The 15,130-nt window shown below is 33.7% G+C and overlaps 1 protein-coding gene across 1 annotated transcript in view; it reads right to left on the bottom strand.

The window, feature by feature from the left end:
• Nucleotides 1-15,130, bottom strand: part of LOC132714386 (uncharacterized) — a 31,277-nt gene that overhangs the window by 3,749 nt on the left and 12,398 nt on the right. Inside the window, exons 6-18 of the mRNA XM_060697249.1 lie at nucleotides 12,927-13,247; nucleotides 12,414-12,590; nucleotides 10,649-10,756; nucleotides 8,420-8,563; nucleotides 7,325-7,537; nucleotides 6,655-6,819; nucleotides 6,272-6,410; nucleotides 5,285-5,445; nucleotides 4,593-4,688; nucleotides 3,438-3,617; nucleotides 2,738-2,810; nucleotides 1,947-2,105; nucleotides 6-179 (exon numbers count right to left, since the gene is read on the bottom strand). Of these exons, the coding sequence (XP_060553232.1) occupies nucleotides 6-179; nucleotides 1,947-2,105; nucleotides 2,738-2,810; nucleotides 3,438-3,617; nucleotides 4,593-4,688; nucleotides 5,285-5,445; nucleotides 6,272-6,410; nucleotides 6,655-6,819; nucleotides 7,325-7,537; nucleotides 8,420-8,563; nucleotides 10,649-10,756; nucleotides 12,414-12,590; nucleotides 12,927-13,247 (2,110 nt within the window). The remainder of the gene's footprint in view (nucleotides 1-5; nucleotides 180-1,946; nucleotides 2,106-2,737; nucleotides 2,811-3,437; nucleotides 3,618-4,592; nucleotides 4,689-5,284; nucleotides 5,446-6,271; nucleotides 6,411-6,654; nucleotides 6,820-7,324; nucleotides 7,538-8,419; nucleotides 8,564-10,648; nucleotides 10,757-12,413; nucleotides 12,591-12,926; nucleotides 13,248-15,130) is intronic.

Below are 15,130 nucleotides of genomic sequence, written 5' to 3'. Positions count from 1 at the left end.
GTTACCTTGAGCTTTTTGTATAATATCTACAACATCATCTCTGTCTATCTTCTCTAAGTAGACTGTGAGCATATCTACAGATAAACCAGTGTTACCACTGCTGATAATCCAGTCAGTTAATAGAACCAGTCCAGGATTAAGGTCATCATTAAACTTGTTCACCTGATTCTGCTTGTAACCTGTATAAATACATAGAAAACATATAAATAATACAGTTTTTATATAATTATCTTGTAATTGCAAAAATGCATTAGAAAATTCAATATTTACAACTGTTGTTTGAATTTAATCTCCTTAAAAGATAAAGACAAGGAAGTAAACCTCTGTCCCGTTTTCTAATGCCAAAATACACCTTTAAAGATGATTGGTCCACCTTGAGCACATATTCCACAAGTGTATCAAATATTGACAAAAACAATGCAAAACATTTGGATATTATTATATAACATTTCTTGAAAAACAAGAGGGCCATGATGGCCCTGAGGTCGCTCACCTGTATATAGGCCCCCGGAGCGGGGCCAGTTTAAACCCCAGGGCTTTTATTTGAACAAACTTGGAAGACACCCATTAGAAAGATGTTTCATGATGTTAAGTTTTTTGACTACACACATATAATGAAAAACAATGACCTCCGCCCCCCCCCCCCCCACCCTTTGGCAGGGCCAATTTTAACCCAAGGGCTTTTATTTGAACAAACTTGGTAGACAGCAACAAAAAGATGTTTCCTGCTGAATATCTAACCTCTAACTCATTGGGTTTTTTAAAAGAAGATTTTTTAAGTTTTTACTATACACATATAGTTATAAACAATGACACCTCTGGGGCATAGCCAGTTTTAACCCCAGGGCTCTTATTTGAACAAACTTTGTAGACAATTACTAGAAGATGTTTCATGCTTAATATCTAAACTCTAGCTATTTGGGTTTTTTCAAAGAAGATTTTTAAGGTTTTGCCATACATATATAAGGAAAATCAATGACCCCCAGGGCGGGGCCAATTTTGACCCCAGGGCTTTTATTTGAACAAACTTTGTAGACACTCACTAGAAGATGTTTCATGCTTAATATCTAAACTCTTGCTATTTGGGTTTTTTCAAAGAAGATTTTTTAAGTTTTTGCTATACACATATAAGGAAAATCAATGACCCCCAGGGCGGGGCCAATTTTGACCCCAGGGCTTTTATTTGAACAAACTTTGTAGACACCCATTAGAACATGTTTCATGCTAAATATCTTAGCTCTAGCTCTTTGGGTTCCTTAAAAGAAGATTTTTTAAGTTTTTACTATATGCATATAGGGAAAATCAATGACCCCCTGGGGCGGGGCCAATTTTGACCCTAGGGCTTTTATTTGAACAAACTTGGTAGACACTTATTAGAAGATGTTTCATGCTAAATATCTTAGCTCTAGCTCTATGGGTTCTTTAAAAGAAGATTTTTTAAGTTTTTACTATATGCATTTAGGGAAAATCAATGACCCCCTGGGGCGGGGCCAATTTTGACCCCAGGGCTTTTATTTGAACAAACTTGGTAGACACTCACTAGAAAATGTTTCATGCCAAATATCTAAGCTCTAGCTCTTTGGGTTTTTTAAAAGAAGATATTTAAAGTTTTTTTCTTTCGGTTGCCATGGCAACCAGAGTTCTGCATGGAATTAAATTCTTTGAACAATTTTTAAAGGTGACCACCAAAGGAACATTCCTGTGAAGTTTGGATGAAATTGGCTTAGTGGTTTATGAGGAGATGTCATTTAAAGTAAAAGTTTACGGACGGACGACGGACGGACGCCGGACGAAAAGTGATCACAAAAGCTCACCCTGTCACTTTTTGACAGGTGAGCTAAAAATGGTGAATAGAGTTTTAAGTGATTTAATTGAACATTTACATCAAGACAAAAATATTTTGTTCTAGAACAATTTATTATCTGCTTTATCTAACTTTGAAATACCTAATTCTTTAGCAAGAGTGTTCCAGTCTTTTCCTGGTTCCCCAGAATTGAGAAGTTTGGCAGCACTTTTCACCCAGTTTGGCAATGTAGGACAATGTTTCTCTATGTTACCACAGGTATCTGTTAGTGACACAGCTGGCAAGACAGGACCATTAAAGCCTACACAAACATACATTCAGAATCATATCATATACAAATATTAATAGATAAATAACAACAACAAAATGATAAGAAATATTCTTTGCGATTTATGAAAAGTATGACATTACTTCTTATTAGCCAGTACAAGTTACAATCAATTGATATAGTGTAAGATATACTTATATATACATGAATATGTATATATCTTTAAGTGAGGGAGCAGAGTTTTTTCAACTATGTCAAACAAACACTTTCACTGATTAAGGTAGATCACAAACTATCTTTCTTCTTTAATCTGCTTATACCTATACAACCAGTGCACACCAAGATCAGCCTGATAATGGTCTGCACTGTTCATTATTTAGTTAGCACACATTTTGAAATTTTCCCCAAAATGATGAATGGTTTTGTCTAGATTGAAAGATGGACTAGTCCATTTCAGATATTTAGAGTGGTAAGGTTTCAGCTAACATGACATCTTCATCACTTATAATACTGACTTTTAATTGTTATGCTAACAAACTCTTAAATAAAGACAAATTTGTTTATTAACAAATTTCTTAATTCATTTTAGTTACATAAATGGTCACAAAAAATCACTTTACATGGCTTAATAACTAAGCAATTAAATAGATCAGAAAAGTGGTTACCTAATGACAATGGTTCCGGGAAGCATTTCTTTATAGTTCCAGTTTTGATTCTTCTATGGTCACACATAACAACCTAAAAATGAAAATAAAGAACACATAAAAAATTTTCTGTTCTAAGTCCTAATAGCAAAATTGTATCTTTTGGCTGAACAATAACTTGTTACTTGTTTTTTCCAAAGAAATAACAAAAGGCTGATACCAGAAGAGTATGAATGTCCTACCTAAAAAATTGTGGCAGTACAGGACAATTTCTGCATCTCATATGTTTATAAATACTTAATGTAAAGTAATTTGAAATTAGCCGCATTATACTGCTTCATTTTCCTTATATCTAATTTTGTATGTTTGTTTTTCTACATTTTACCCTGATTTCAACACATTTGTTTGGTCAAATCTCAGCATTTGATCTATCTAACCAACTTTCATGGATGACTATCCAGTAATTACTAATTTCTCTGCAACTGACTGATTACTAATCCCACATGGTAACTGAATCAGAAGTCGGTGACAAATGATTATTAGCCACAATGTCCCAGGACAATTTTCGCAGAGAAATTTTGTCTTGCCACAGAATTGGACCAGAGAGCCTAAGATTTTTAATCAGATGCACTCCCTATTGAGCTAAGTAGTTTTAATTGAAAATAGATTTGAATAACATCCTTATATGTAAAAAAATAATTATCTCTGATATTGCACTTACCTTATTTGCTATACATTCATCAAGATTTAAGAAATGGAGGCAAGATTCCTGGGAACATCCTTCAGTTTTGTGGGTCTCACACACTCTCACGCAAGGACAACTTACACACACAGTGTGCGATATTCTCTTCATCCACATCTCGCGTAACTCACATAGACTAGACTCCAGAAAATTCCGAACCTGGAAAAAATTATTAACAGTTTTTCTTATATAAACCATTTAAAACATTAAAATACTTGCTAGAACATTTGATCTCTTAGCACATTTAGAAGAAACATTTTATAAACATGTACTTTAATTTCTTTTGACAAAAAAGAAATTTATAAAGTTAAATGGTAAATAACATAAACTGATTCTATAATATCTTTCTGCATTTTTCAGAACAGTATATGAGCCATATTATGTATGGCAGTTTATAGAAAGTTTTATATACTCTGTTCCACTTATAACTTACATAAAACTGCTAAAAAATCTGGAGAAAAAACAAAGGCAAATAAACCATTTAATGGATTGAAAGCTAAAAACTGCCAAATATACAGAAATTATTAAAAAAACTGTAGAATCATTGTTGTCTTCACATCACTATGGTTTGAAGACTTAACAAAAATGTCTCTTTTAATTAACAAACATGAATTATTTAACAAAAACTGTGAACAAGAATTTCAAACAAAACATTGCTTGCTGCTTTTAAAGGGACTCCACTGAGGTTTTTTGACACAATGGGACTGGATTTTTCCCCCCAAATTAATGTTTCATTTGATGTAGTTATAGTCCAATAACTTGTGTGCAAAATTCTAGATAATTAGCTCACTCCATTTTTCCTGAATAGTTACTCTGGTCGTAAAAAATGGCTCAAAACAGGCTCGGAATAGCAAAAAATAAAAATAAAATTTTTTACAATTTTCAAATTATATCCGAGTATATTTCTAAATTATCTTTTAATTTTTTTTTCTCTTTTAGCTGCCCTAGTTGATCTATGTATGAAATTTCATTTTAGGCTTTAGACTTCGTTGGAGTTCCTTTAATAGGTTTTAACAATGATTTGAAAAACAAATGACTTAAGAAATGTAAAAATGGTTCTTAAAATATAACTTAATTACAAAATGAATACACAGAGCACTTAAATTCAATTACCATATCATATAAATATCTTACTTTGGCACAAGCTTCTGGTTTAGGAGATGATAACTTGGCAAGCGTTTGTTTCTCAACTCGAGTAGTTTCTGATTCCGACACTCTCAAAATAACCACCTATATAATAATGAATGAATGTCATCTTATTATGTTTATTGTGTACATGTACGTAGACAGCATTTCAGTAAACACAAATCAACATTATTATGAATGAATTTATTATTGAGAATTATCCCTGCATCAGGCATTTTCATGGGTATAAGCACAATATCGCTGATGTGAAAATGTCTTTAATGTTCTCAAATTAAGCTAAGCAAACCACTAACTTAGTAGAAAACTTATTGATATGCATACAAAAACAGCTACTAGCTTTTTACAGTCAAATAGGAATTCAATTTAAAGTGAGTAAGGATACAAGAAATCCCTTGTAATGTCAAAGCCAAGACAATATGAGAAAAGCATTGATCTTAGAACATAACTTTACATGTTACCCATCATCTAAAAGTATCAAATTTTAAGCTATAATATTATCACTTTCCAAAACAATCTTTAAACTAATTAAGTGTACAGTGAATAGAACTTCAGTTGGCTAAACATGCATTGCTCCTACATCAAATGGAAATATTGTGCTATGAAAAATATACAACATGAATAATAAAATCACATATCTTACACCACCAGTTATTATAAGAGATCATATCATTAAAACATACCTTAATTCTACTGTATTTCTTTGGTGACATTTCTAGAACAAAATCATGCTCCGTGTCCAGGAAGAATCGTACAACTTGTTTGTACAGGAAGTATGGATTTTGGCCGCCAATACCCTGGCTCCATCTTGTTGTACGAGTTAATATTCTTTGGAACAAGCCACCTTAACAATAATAGTGAAATATATTATATATTTCATTACATATGTATAACTATACACAAACTTAATAAACTGTAAATAAACTGTTTTTGTTTGTTTTTTCATAGTCATTTCCTTCTGGGAACATTAACAATTAAGTTATATATGTACAAGAGGGCAATTTACCATTCACAATTAAATCATAAATGTATAAGAGGGCAAAACTTTTGACGACAGGCCTACCAGTAGGTAATTTCGACACTTTTGACAATAATGCAACAGTAACAGGTATTTGCAAACAATACAGTCAGGTAAACTTTTACAATTATGCAGTCTTATCATACTCTCCATTATTAGTTGTTCAGTGTTTGTTTGTTTTGGGTTTTACGTCACATCAACACAGTATAGGTCATATCGCGACGTTCTAGCTTTACTGGTGGAGGAAGACCTCAAGTGCCCTTCCGTGCATTATTTCAGGCACGAACGGGCACCTGAGTAGAACCACCGACATTCCGTAAGCTAGATGGATAGCTTCCTCACATGAAAGAATCCAAAGTCCCTGTCGTGATTCGAACCCACAGCGGTGAGGGGCAATTGATTTGAAGTCAATGACCTTAACCACTCGGCCACGGATGCCCCAGTTGTTCAGTGTTAGTAATTATATATAAAATCCCATAAACTATTATTGAACTATTAAAATTGTGGATTGTTTAAAACCATAAGACAAATGTAGAAGTGTAAGGATTTTCATTTTATTGATCAATTAAGTTGACATTTTAGTCTCTCAGGCTCTGGTGAGCTGAAACTGGAAAACAGTTTTATCTGAATTGTTATTTAAGAAACTGCTTACTTGGTAGAAATCCATGGAAGTTAATGTAGAAAGTGACATCGTTTTCTCCGACTGTGTAAAGTTTATTTGAACCGTGGTACCGTGACAACCGTGCAGGTACGTAAAAACATCTATTTGTCATGTAGTCAGAAGCCTGGGACTGAAATGTTGAGTAAGACAAGCTAGACAACTCTTGAACATCGATTGTGCAAAAACTTGTAAGAAGCTTTTTAATATAAGTGCAAAATCATCTAAATCATTATCAAGGTTTATTGACATTATTTACTTGAAATTAACTTAACACATGCAATTAAAACAGCCGAAATCAATGTAAAAAGTAACAATAAAAGTGCATTGATAGAAAAAAGTACAACATTTGATTACGTAAGGAATATATAATTTACCTCCGCAACACTAGGAAGACGTTGGCAAACCAGATCAAATTTCTCGAGCAATCCTAGAAGTAACATTTTCTGATCCAATGCCTCGTGCCACAATGTCTCAAGCAGAGTTTCTTCTAAAATACCAAACTCCTCTAATCTAGTCCACTTGTCACGAATTAAATTCCACTGAAATATTAAGTTTTACATTTTTTCCCGTTTTTTTAAGCCAATTCTAACATATCAAAATGTTGTTATTTTGGTCATATCTCAGAAGTTGATCAACTTAACATTTCCTGGATAACTAACCAGTAATAACCCATTTCTCTGTATGTGACCAACTACTAAAGCCACATAATTTATTACTTTGTTGGGGGCATCCGTGGCTGAGTGGTAAAGAACGTTGACCTTCAAATCACCTGCACTTCATTGCTGTAGGTTTGAATCCCTAAAGGGACTCTGGATTTTTTGTATGTGAGGAAGCTATCCAGCAACCTTATGAAACATCAGTGGTTCTACTCTGGTACTCTCTCATGCCTAAAATAATGCACAGAGGGGCATCGGAGACCTTCCTTCACCAGTAAAGCTGGAAAGTCGCCATATGACCTCTGCTGTGTTGGTGCAACATATTGGCCAAAACAAAAAGTTTATTGTACAGTAACTATTTTCTATATGTTAAATATCATAACCATACCTTATCCTCTGGTCTCCATGCAGAGGATATCACATGTTTAAACATATCAACCAGCCACTGTGGATCAAGAATGACCGTGTTACGTAACAGATTATCTATAGCCGATTTTCCACTACCATAGTATACTATACTTCCAAGATCATGATAAAACTCTAACATTGTCATAACTTCTTTATAATCTGTAACACCTAGATGTCCTGCTACCTCCGTCACCTGAAATCATAACAAACTTTAGAATATTACATTATACTTATTTCCTTTTTTTTCTCAATATCATTTTTTAATAGATCAATTTGAATGTCTATCACAAAATGTAGCAGAAATGTTTTTGTTTTTGATTTAAAAAAAAACAAATGTTATATTTTCTTTTCAAGTATTCAAGTAATCTTTATTCAGAGGTGATACTCTCAGTTCACCTCCTCTCCTACATGCAAGATAATTAATGGTATTTTTTTCACTTAAAGTGACAAAATGCTCACTTTTTTCCCTGTTAATTTCAGTTGAATTATTAATATATTTCAAAAGATTGGCTACAATAATGGTGATTGAACAATAATTTCTATAATACAAAACTGCCACATACACTCTATACCATACTTAATTTCCTTTGGTGACATAATTAATTATTTTTTCAGAGTAAAATATAAAACTGAACATAATTATAGCAAAATGTCAAATCATTTTTTAGTTTTACCTTTTGATTTACTGTTTACATTCAAATGGGCATAATGCCACTTTAAAAGAAAGATTGCACTTATTAATGTATTGAATGTCTGAAGTTTTGCATAAAAATAATTTCCTTTAGTGTGAGATAACTATGAAAGTGTTGGGGTTTTTTTGTTGTTGTTGTTGTTTTTGCTACCTATATATAGACCTATGCAACTAGAATAAATCCAGGCTGATATTGCAAGTGGTCAAACTATATTCTCGGCAGCTATTAGCACCTAAATATTGATATTTTCATTCTAAAATCAATGCAACAGCTTAGATTTATAGCAGAACCAGTCCAGGAATTCAAACCAGGCAGACTGGATTTAATCTTATCCAAGACTGGTGTTCCTAACTTTTAGTTAGTATTTAAAACTATTCATTTACCTGATCATAAGAGGCGTAATGTGTCCCCTGTGTTTTTAGAGTATTTATCTCCTGCTCAAACTTCATCCATCGTATCGGCATACGTTCTCCTATATAAGGTTCTTGGCAAGATATCTCTTCTATTTTCCTCCGCAACTCCACTAACTAATGAAATAAAGCAATAAAAACATATTAAGAACAAGAGGGCCATGATGGCCCTGAGGTCGCTCACCTGTATATAGGCCCCCCAACCCCCCTAAGTTGCAGGGCCAATTTAACCCAAGGGCTTTTATTTGCACAAACTTGGTAGACACCCATAAGAAGATGTTTCATGCTAAACATCTAAGCTCTAGCTCATTGGGCTTTTTAAAAGAAGATTTTTTTTAAGTTTTTACTATACACATATAGTTAAAAACAATGACACCCCTGGGGCTGGGCCAGGGCTTTTATTTGAACAAACTTTGTAGACACTTACTAGAAGATGTTTCATGCTTAATATCTAAACTCTAGCTATTTGGGTTTTTTCAAAGAAGATTTTAAGTTTTTGCTATACACATATAAAGAAAATCAATGACCCCCGGGGCGGGGCCAATTTTGACCCCAGGTCTTTTATTTGAACAAACTTTGTAGACACTCACTAAAAGATGTTTCATGTTTAATATCTTAACTCTAGCTATTTGGGTTTTTTCAAAGAAGATTTTTTAAGTTTTTGCTATACAAATATAAGGAAAATCAATGACCCCCGGGGCGGTGCCAATTTTGACCCCAGGGCTTTTATTTGAACAAACTTGGTAGACACCTTTAAGAACATGTTTGATGCTAAATATCTTAGCCATAGCTCTTTGAGTTCTTTAAAAGAAGATTTTTTAAGTTTTTACTATATGCATAAAGGGAAAATCAATGCCCCCCGGGGCGGGGCCAATTTTGACCCCAGGGCTTTTATTTGAACAAACTTGGTAGACACTTATTAGAACATGTTTCATGCTAAATATCTTAGCTCTAGCTCTTTGGGTTCTTTAATAGAAGATTTTTTAAGTTTTTACTATATGCATATAGGGAAAAATCAATGACCCCCTGGGGCGGGGCCAATTTTGACCCCAGGGCTTTTATTTGAACAAACTTGGTAGACACCTATTAGAACATGTTTGATGCTCAATATCTTAGCCATAGCTCTTTGAGTTCTTTAAAAGAAGATTTTTTAAGTTTTTACTATATGCATATAGGGAAAATCAATGACCCCCCGGGGCGGGGCCAATTTTGACCCCAGGGCTTTTATTTGAACAAACTTTGTAGACACCCATTAGAACATATTTCATGCTAAATATCTTAGCTCTAGCTCTTTGGGTTCTTTAAAAAAAGATTTTTTAAGTTTTTACTATATGCATATAGGGAAAATCAATGACCCCCGGGGCGGGGCCAATTTTGACCCCAGGGCTTTTATTTGAACAAACTTGGTAGACACTCACTAGAAGATGTTTCATGCCAAATATCTAAGCTCTAGCTCTTATGGTTTTTTAATAGAAGATATTTAAAGTTTTTTCTTTCGGTTGCCATGGCAACCAGAGTTCTGCATGGAATTAAATTCTTTGAACAATTTTCAAAGGTGACCACCAAAGGAACAGTTTGGATGAAATTGGCTTAGTGGTTTATGAGGAGATGTCATTTAAAGTAAAAGTTTACGGACGGACGGACGACGGACGGACGGACGCCGGACGAAAAGCGATCACAAAAGCTCACCCTGTCACTTTGTGACAGGTGAGCTAAAAAGAGAAGGAGGCAAAGACCATTTACCAGTAACTTTAGTAAGAGTTCCACTACAATGATGTATCTAAATAAAATTTATTAAGAAAGTTATTACAGTTTGACGTTTAACCTTTTTTTTTTGCTTATTTTACAGCCTGGTGAATATTGGCTATATCTCCCCTATCCAAAAAAGCTGTTTTTTAAAATTGCATGAGAATTGTTTTGATTAGCACATTTGTAAAGAAACTGAATATAATTATTCTTGTCATTTCTTGCAAGGAAGGTATAATTATTCTTGTCATTTCTTGCAAGGAAGGAAACAAATAAAGTAATAGCACTAGTAGACATAACATTACTGCTAAACTGTTATTTTAAACACCTTCTGAAATCATGCAGTTTATCAGCAAATTATTAAGCTTAATATAGATATTTCCAAGCAAAAATTCATAAAATGTTCTCATTTCATTTTCCGTCTGCAGTAATCAAAGAATGATATACAAATTTTACCACAGTATCGTCCAGTGTATTGTTGACGGCAAAAAATGGGGTGACTAGATGTTTCACATAAGGTTTACCAATCAGGAACTCTTGTATTAATGAAAACTTTTCTTCAACCTGTAAAACAACAAGAGGGCCATGATGGCCCAAAGTCGCTCACCTGTATATAGGCCCCTGGAGCGGGGCCAGTTTTAACCCCAGGGCTTTTATTTGAACAAACTTGGTTGTATATGTATGCATGTATATATATATAATATATTTTTTAAGTTTTTACTATATGCACATAGGGAAAATCAATGACCCCCGGGGGCGGGGCCAATTTTGACCCTAGGGCTTTTATTTGAACAAACTTTGTAGACACTCATTAGAAGATGTTTCATGCTAAATATCTTAGCTCTAGCTCTTTGGGTTCTTTAAAAGAAGATTTTTTAAGTTTTAACTATATGCATATAGGGAAAATCAAAGACACCCTGGGGCGGGGCCAATTTTGACCCTAGGGCTTTTATTTGAACAAACTTGGTAGACACTCACTAGAAGATGTTTCATGCTTTATATCTAAACACTAGCTATCTGGGTTTTTTCAAAGAAGATTTTTAAGTTTTTGCTATACACAGTCATATAAGGAAAATCAATGACCCCCGGGGCGGGGCCAATTTTGACCCCAGGGCTTTTATTTGAACAAACTTGGTAGACACTCACTAGAAGATGTTTCATGCTTAATAGCTAAACTCCAGCTATTTGGGTTTTTTTAAAGAAGATTTTTTTAAGTTTTTGCTATACACATATAAGGAAAATCAATGACCCCCGGGTTGGAGCCAATTTTGACCCCAGGGCTTTTATTTGAACAAACTTGGTAGACACCCATTAGAACATGTTTCATGCTAAATATCTTAGCTCTAGCTCTTTGAGTTCTTTAAAAGAAGATTTTTTAAGTTTTTACTATATGCATATAGGGAAAATCAATGACCCCCTGGGGCGGGGCCAATTTTGACCCTAGGGCTTTGAATTGAACAAACTTGGTAGGCACTCATTAGAAGATGTTTCATGCCATTCCAAATATCTAAGCTCTAGCTCTTACGGTTTTTTAGAAGAAGATTTTTTAAGTTTTTCTTATTGGTTGCCATGGCAACCAGAGTTTTTAATGGAATTTAAATTTTTGAACAACTTTGAAAGGGGTCCACCTAAGGATCATTTCTGTAAAGTTTGGTTGCAATTGGCCATGTAGTTTAGGAGGAGATGTTGTTTGAAAAGTTTGACGCCATTTTTTGAAGGACGCACGACGCACACAGAGTGATGACAAAAGCTCACCTTTGAGCACTTCGTGCTCAGGTGAGCTAACAGCATAATTCATTGAATTTCAAAGCTAAAAAGAATTCCTAAAATTCATAAAAATAGAAAATTTCTACTAGGGCTAGGTATTACCAGTGAAAATGATACATTTGTATTTGTAACAATATGTTGCACAAATACACTTTACCATTCGGCAAGATAAAAATTGATAGTTATTAAGGTATCTATATCAGTGAAATAACCACATAAAAACATTAACTTCTGATAATAACCTTCAGTGGTAGGGATTTATTAGACAATAATTAATTCATTTGACTGTATTATAATAATAATAAAAGAAATCAAGTCCCTTGAGAGAACAGTGAAAATCCAGTGGTTTCAAGTCAGCAAGGTGAACAACTTGGCAACTGAGCCCACTTCAGTAAAGGACTATCATAAACCAAAATTCTTAAGTTATCCTGGCAATTAAATAAACATAACTTACAGTCTGGTTTATGGCATCTGTCTCAGAATGTAAACAATCTTTATGAGTCCCCACAATCAACACTGGTGGAGAATATGTGTTTAACTCTGTAGTCTTGTTAGTTGTAGAGGCATGAGCATATATAGATCTCAACCAGAAATCTAGATATTCTAATGTAGAAAGTTTATCAGAGTCTTCCTGAAATTTAAAATCACAGTTAATCTATAAGGTAAATATTGCAGATCGTGACTCACTGCTTTTTATTTGCTACAATTATATTAAAATGGCTCCAACTGTTTTCACCATGCTATATTTTATTTATCATAATTTACATATTAATATCAATATGTTTCATTATTTTAAAATCTTATCCCCTAACAAATAATTTCAAAACTCTGACAGTTAAAACCCATCCAAAATTTTTAACTTCCAGTTTTAAACTCGCTTATAAATTGTATCACAGTTTTGCCTTAGATATAAAGTTACAAAATTGTACAATTCTTTTTACCAATGACTGTATATAATAATGCTTACCTCTGATTCAGAGGTCACCTCATCAAGGTCATTAGTCAAATTGAACACAAAAACATATAATGCCCGACTAGTCAAAAAAATTTGATGTGTCGCATAATAAACTTCTTTTCCAGCAAAATCCCATATATTTAGCACCATTTTAGCTCCATCTACAGGCTTAGTTGCCAAAGAAACGGAGTCCTGGGATTTAACTTCCACAGAAGAATTGTCCAACATTTTTTGCACTAATTCAACCACAGAATCTGGCACTTCCTTAAACATTTCTGACGGAATCTCACTGAACTTGGCTGAAATACTTGCAGAAGATGGTTTACTTGAAATCTGAAAAAAAAAAAATGTCAAAGAAAATTCAGCTTTACTGTTTTTATTACAAACTAAATATTGGCAGGTGCTATGACAAATTTAAAACTTCTGATCTTAACTTATGATGAGAGTTTGTTCATTCATTATAATTTCATTCAAAGAAAGATTTTCAAAGACCTTTCCATTTTTATTTAAGTAAATTGCTATTCCTAATAAACAACTTTTTTTTTGTAAGGTATAATTAACGTAGTAAAAGGTCATATGGCAACTTTCAAGCTTTCCTGGTGGAGTACACCACAATGCATTATGTCAGGCATGAACTTGAGTAGAACCACCAACATTCCGTAAGCTAGCTGGATAGCTTCCTCACATGAAAGAATCTGTTGGGATTTAAACCCACAGAGGTAAAAGGCAAGTGGTTTGAAGTCAAGGACCTTATCCACTCGACCACGGATGCCCAGGCTACACAGACAGCTGGGAAAGTGTGTGGTGTGTCTAACCAATCATCTTATAATATGATAAGATTTCAAATTTTATCCAAATAATCAACAGATATTGTAAGTTGACATTTGATATTCTAAGATCACACATAATTCTAAACATGTTTCAACTATTTACTATATTAGAAATGTAAAAGAAAACCTATTCATTGTGTCAAAAATGTTGAAACACAATTATTTGCAACATGGGAAATAACTCTTTGAATGTTTTAAAATTTGAAAAAATAAGAGTTATCCCCAGATCAATGTAAAGTGCATGCCTATTAGGTAATATGAATGCAGATTCAAATTTAGAACCACTTTTATTGCATTTGATTTTTACAACTAACTTAAAGTTATGCAACATGAATACATGCTACTAAGTCCTTCAAGCTCACTCCAGTCAACTATTAAAAAGTATAGTATTGACTTGAAGCCATAAGCATACATAGTTTTATTTTCCAAACTGGTTTGACAGCTTTATTTTATATTTACTTTGCATTTTTTATATTTACTTTTTGGAAATATAAATAACAGATATGAAGGATATTAAAAGCTGCACCACTCCTCCAAAATAACATGCAAAGAACATATCATAACACTGATTATTTAACATGTTTATTCAATTTCCAATTATTTATTCTAGAACTTTCCTATATGAAACAACTCATGATCTACATTTCATGAAGCTTTCGTCCCATAAATGATGAAATACCCCAACATGGACCACCTTAAACCTGTCAGCATAAGCAGTGATAATAACAGACAAATATATTTCATATACAGAGTCAGGCTAATCTGTTTGTATGTTTCATTTTACGCCTTTTCCCCAACAGTATTTCAGTCATATAGGTGGGTAGTTTCCTAACCATCGTTCCTGGAGAGTTACACCAGTACTAGACTACCTTCCTCCGCGCTAAACTACCAAAGCGTCTCCCGGGGATCGAACCCACGCCAGACAGGTAACTGGATTAGAAGTCATCGACTCTAACCCCTCGACCAAGGAGGCGGTTGGCTAATCTGTAAACCATACACATAGTACATGTACATGTATATATAAACATAAGTCTACATCCTGTTATGGCAAGAAATGTTCAAGTTACAGTATATAAGCTCACAAGACAGGGTATAGTGATCAGAAGTGATATATGCCTATAATTGCAAGACAGGGTACACATTGAATTGTACAGGCTTGCAAGACATGGTACAGTGATTTTGTTTATCCCCTGCAATATGGTCAAACAACACCTACAATTGACTTCTCAATTTAAGTTTTCTCAAAAAAAATCTGTGTGATTATGACTTTTCAAAATTCAAAGGAGGACTATTTCTCAAAATTTACATTTAGAAAGGTACTAGACTGCTGCTATCTGAAAACATCTTGGAGAAGGGTTAACCTTACCATTTAAAATCAAGTACATG

The sequence above is a fragment of the Ruditapes philippinarum genome, unplaced genomic scaffold (assembly GCF_026571515.1).
Source record: "Ruditapes philippinarum isolate M1 unplaced genomic scaffold, ASM2657151v2 ctg3675_1_1_1_1, whole genome shotgun sequence".
NCBI classification, from domain to species: domain Eukaryota; kingdom Metazoa; phylum Mollusca; class Bivalvia; order Venerida; family Veneridae; genus Ruditapes; species Ruditapes philippinarum.
This window is presented reverse-complemented; position numbering and strand designations above follow the sequence as displayed.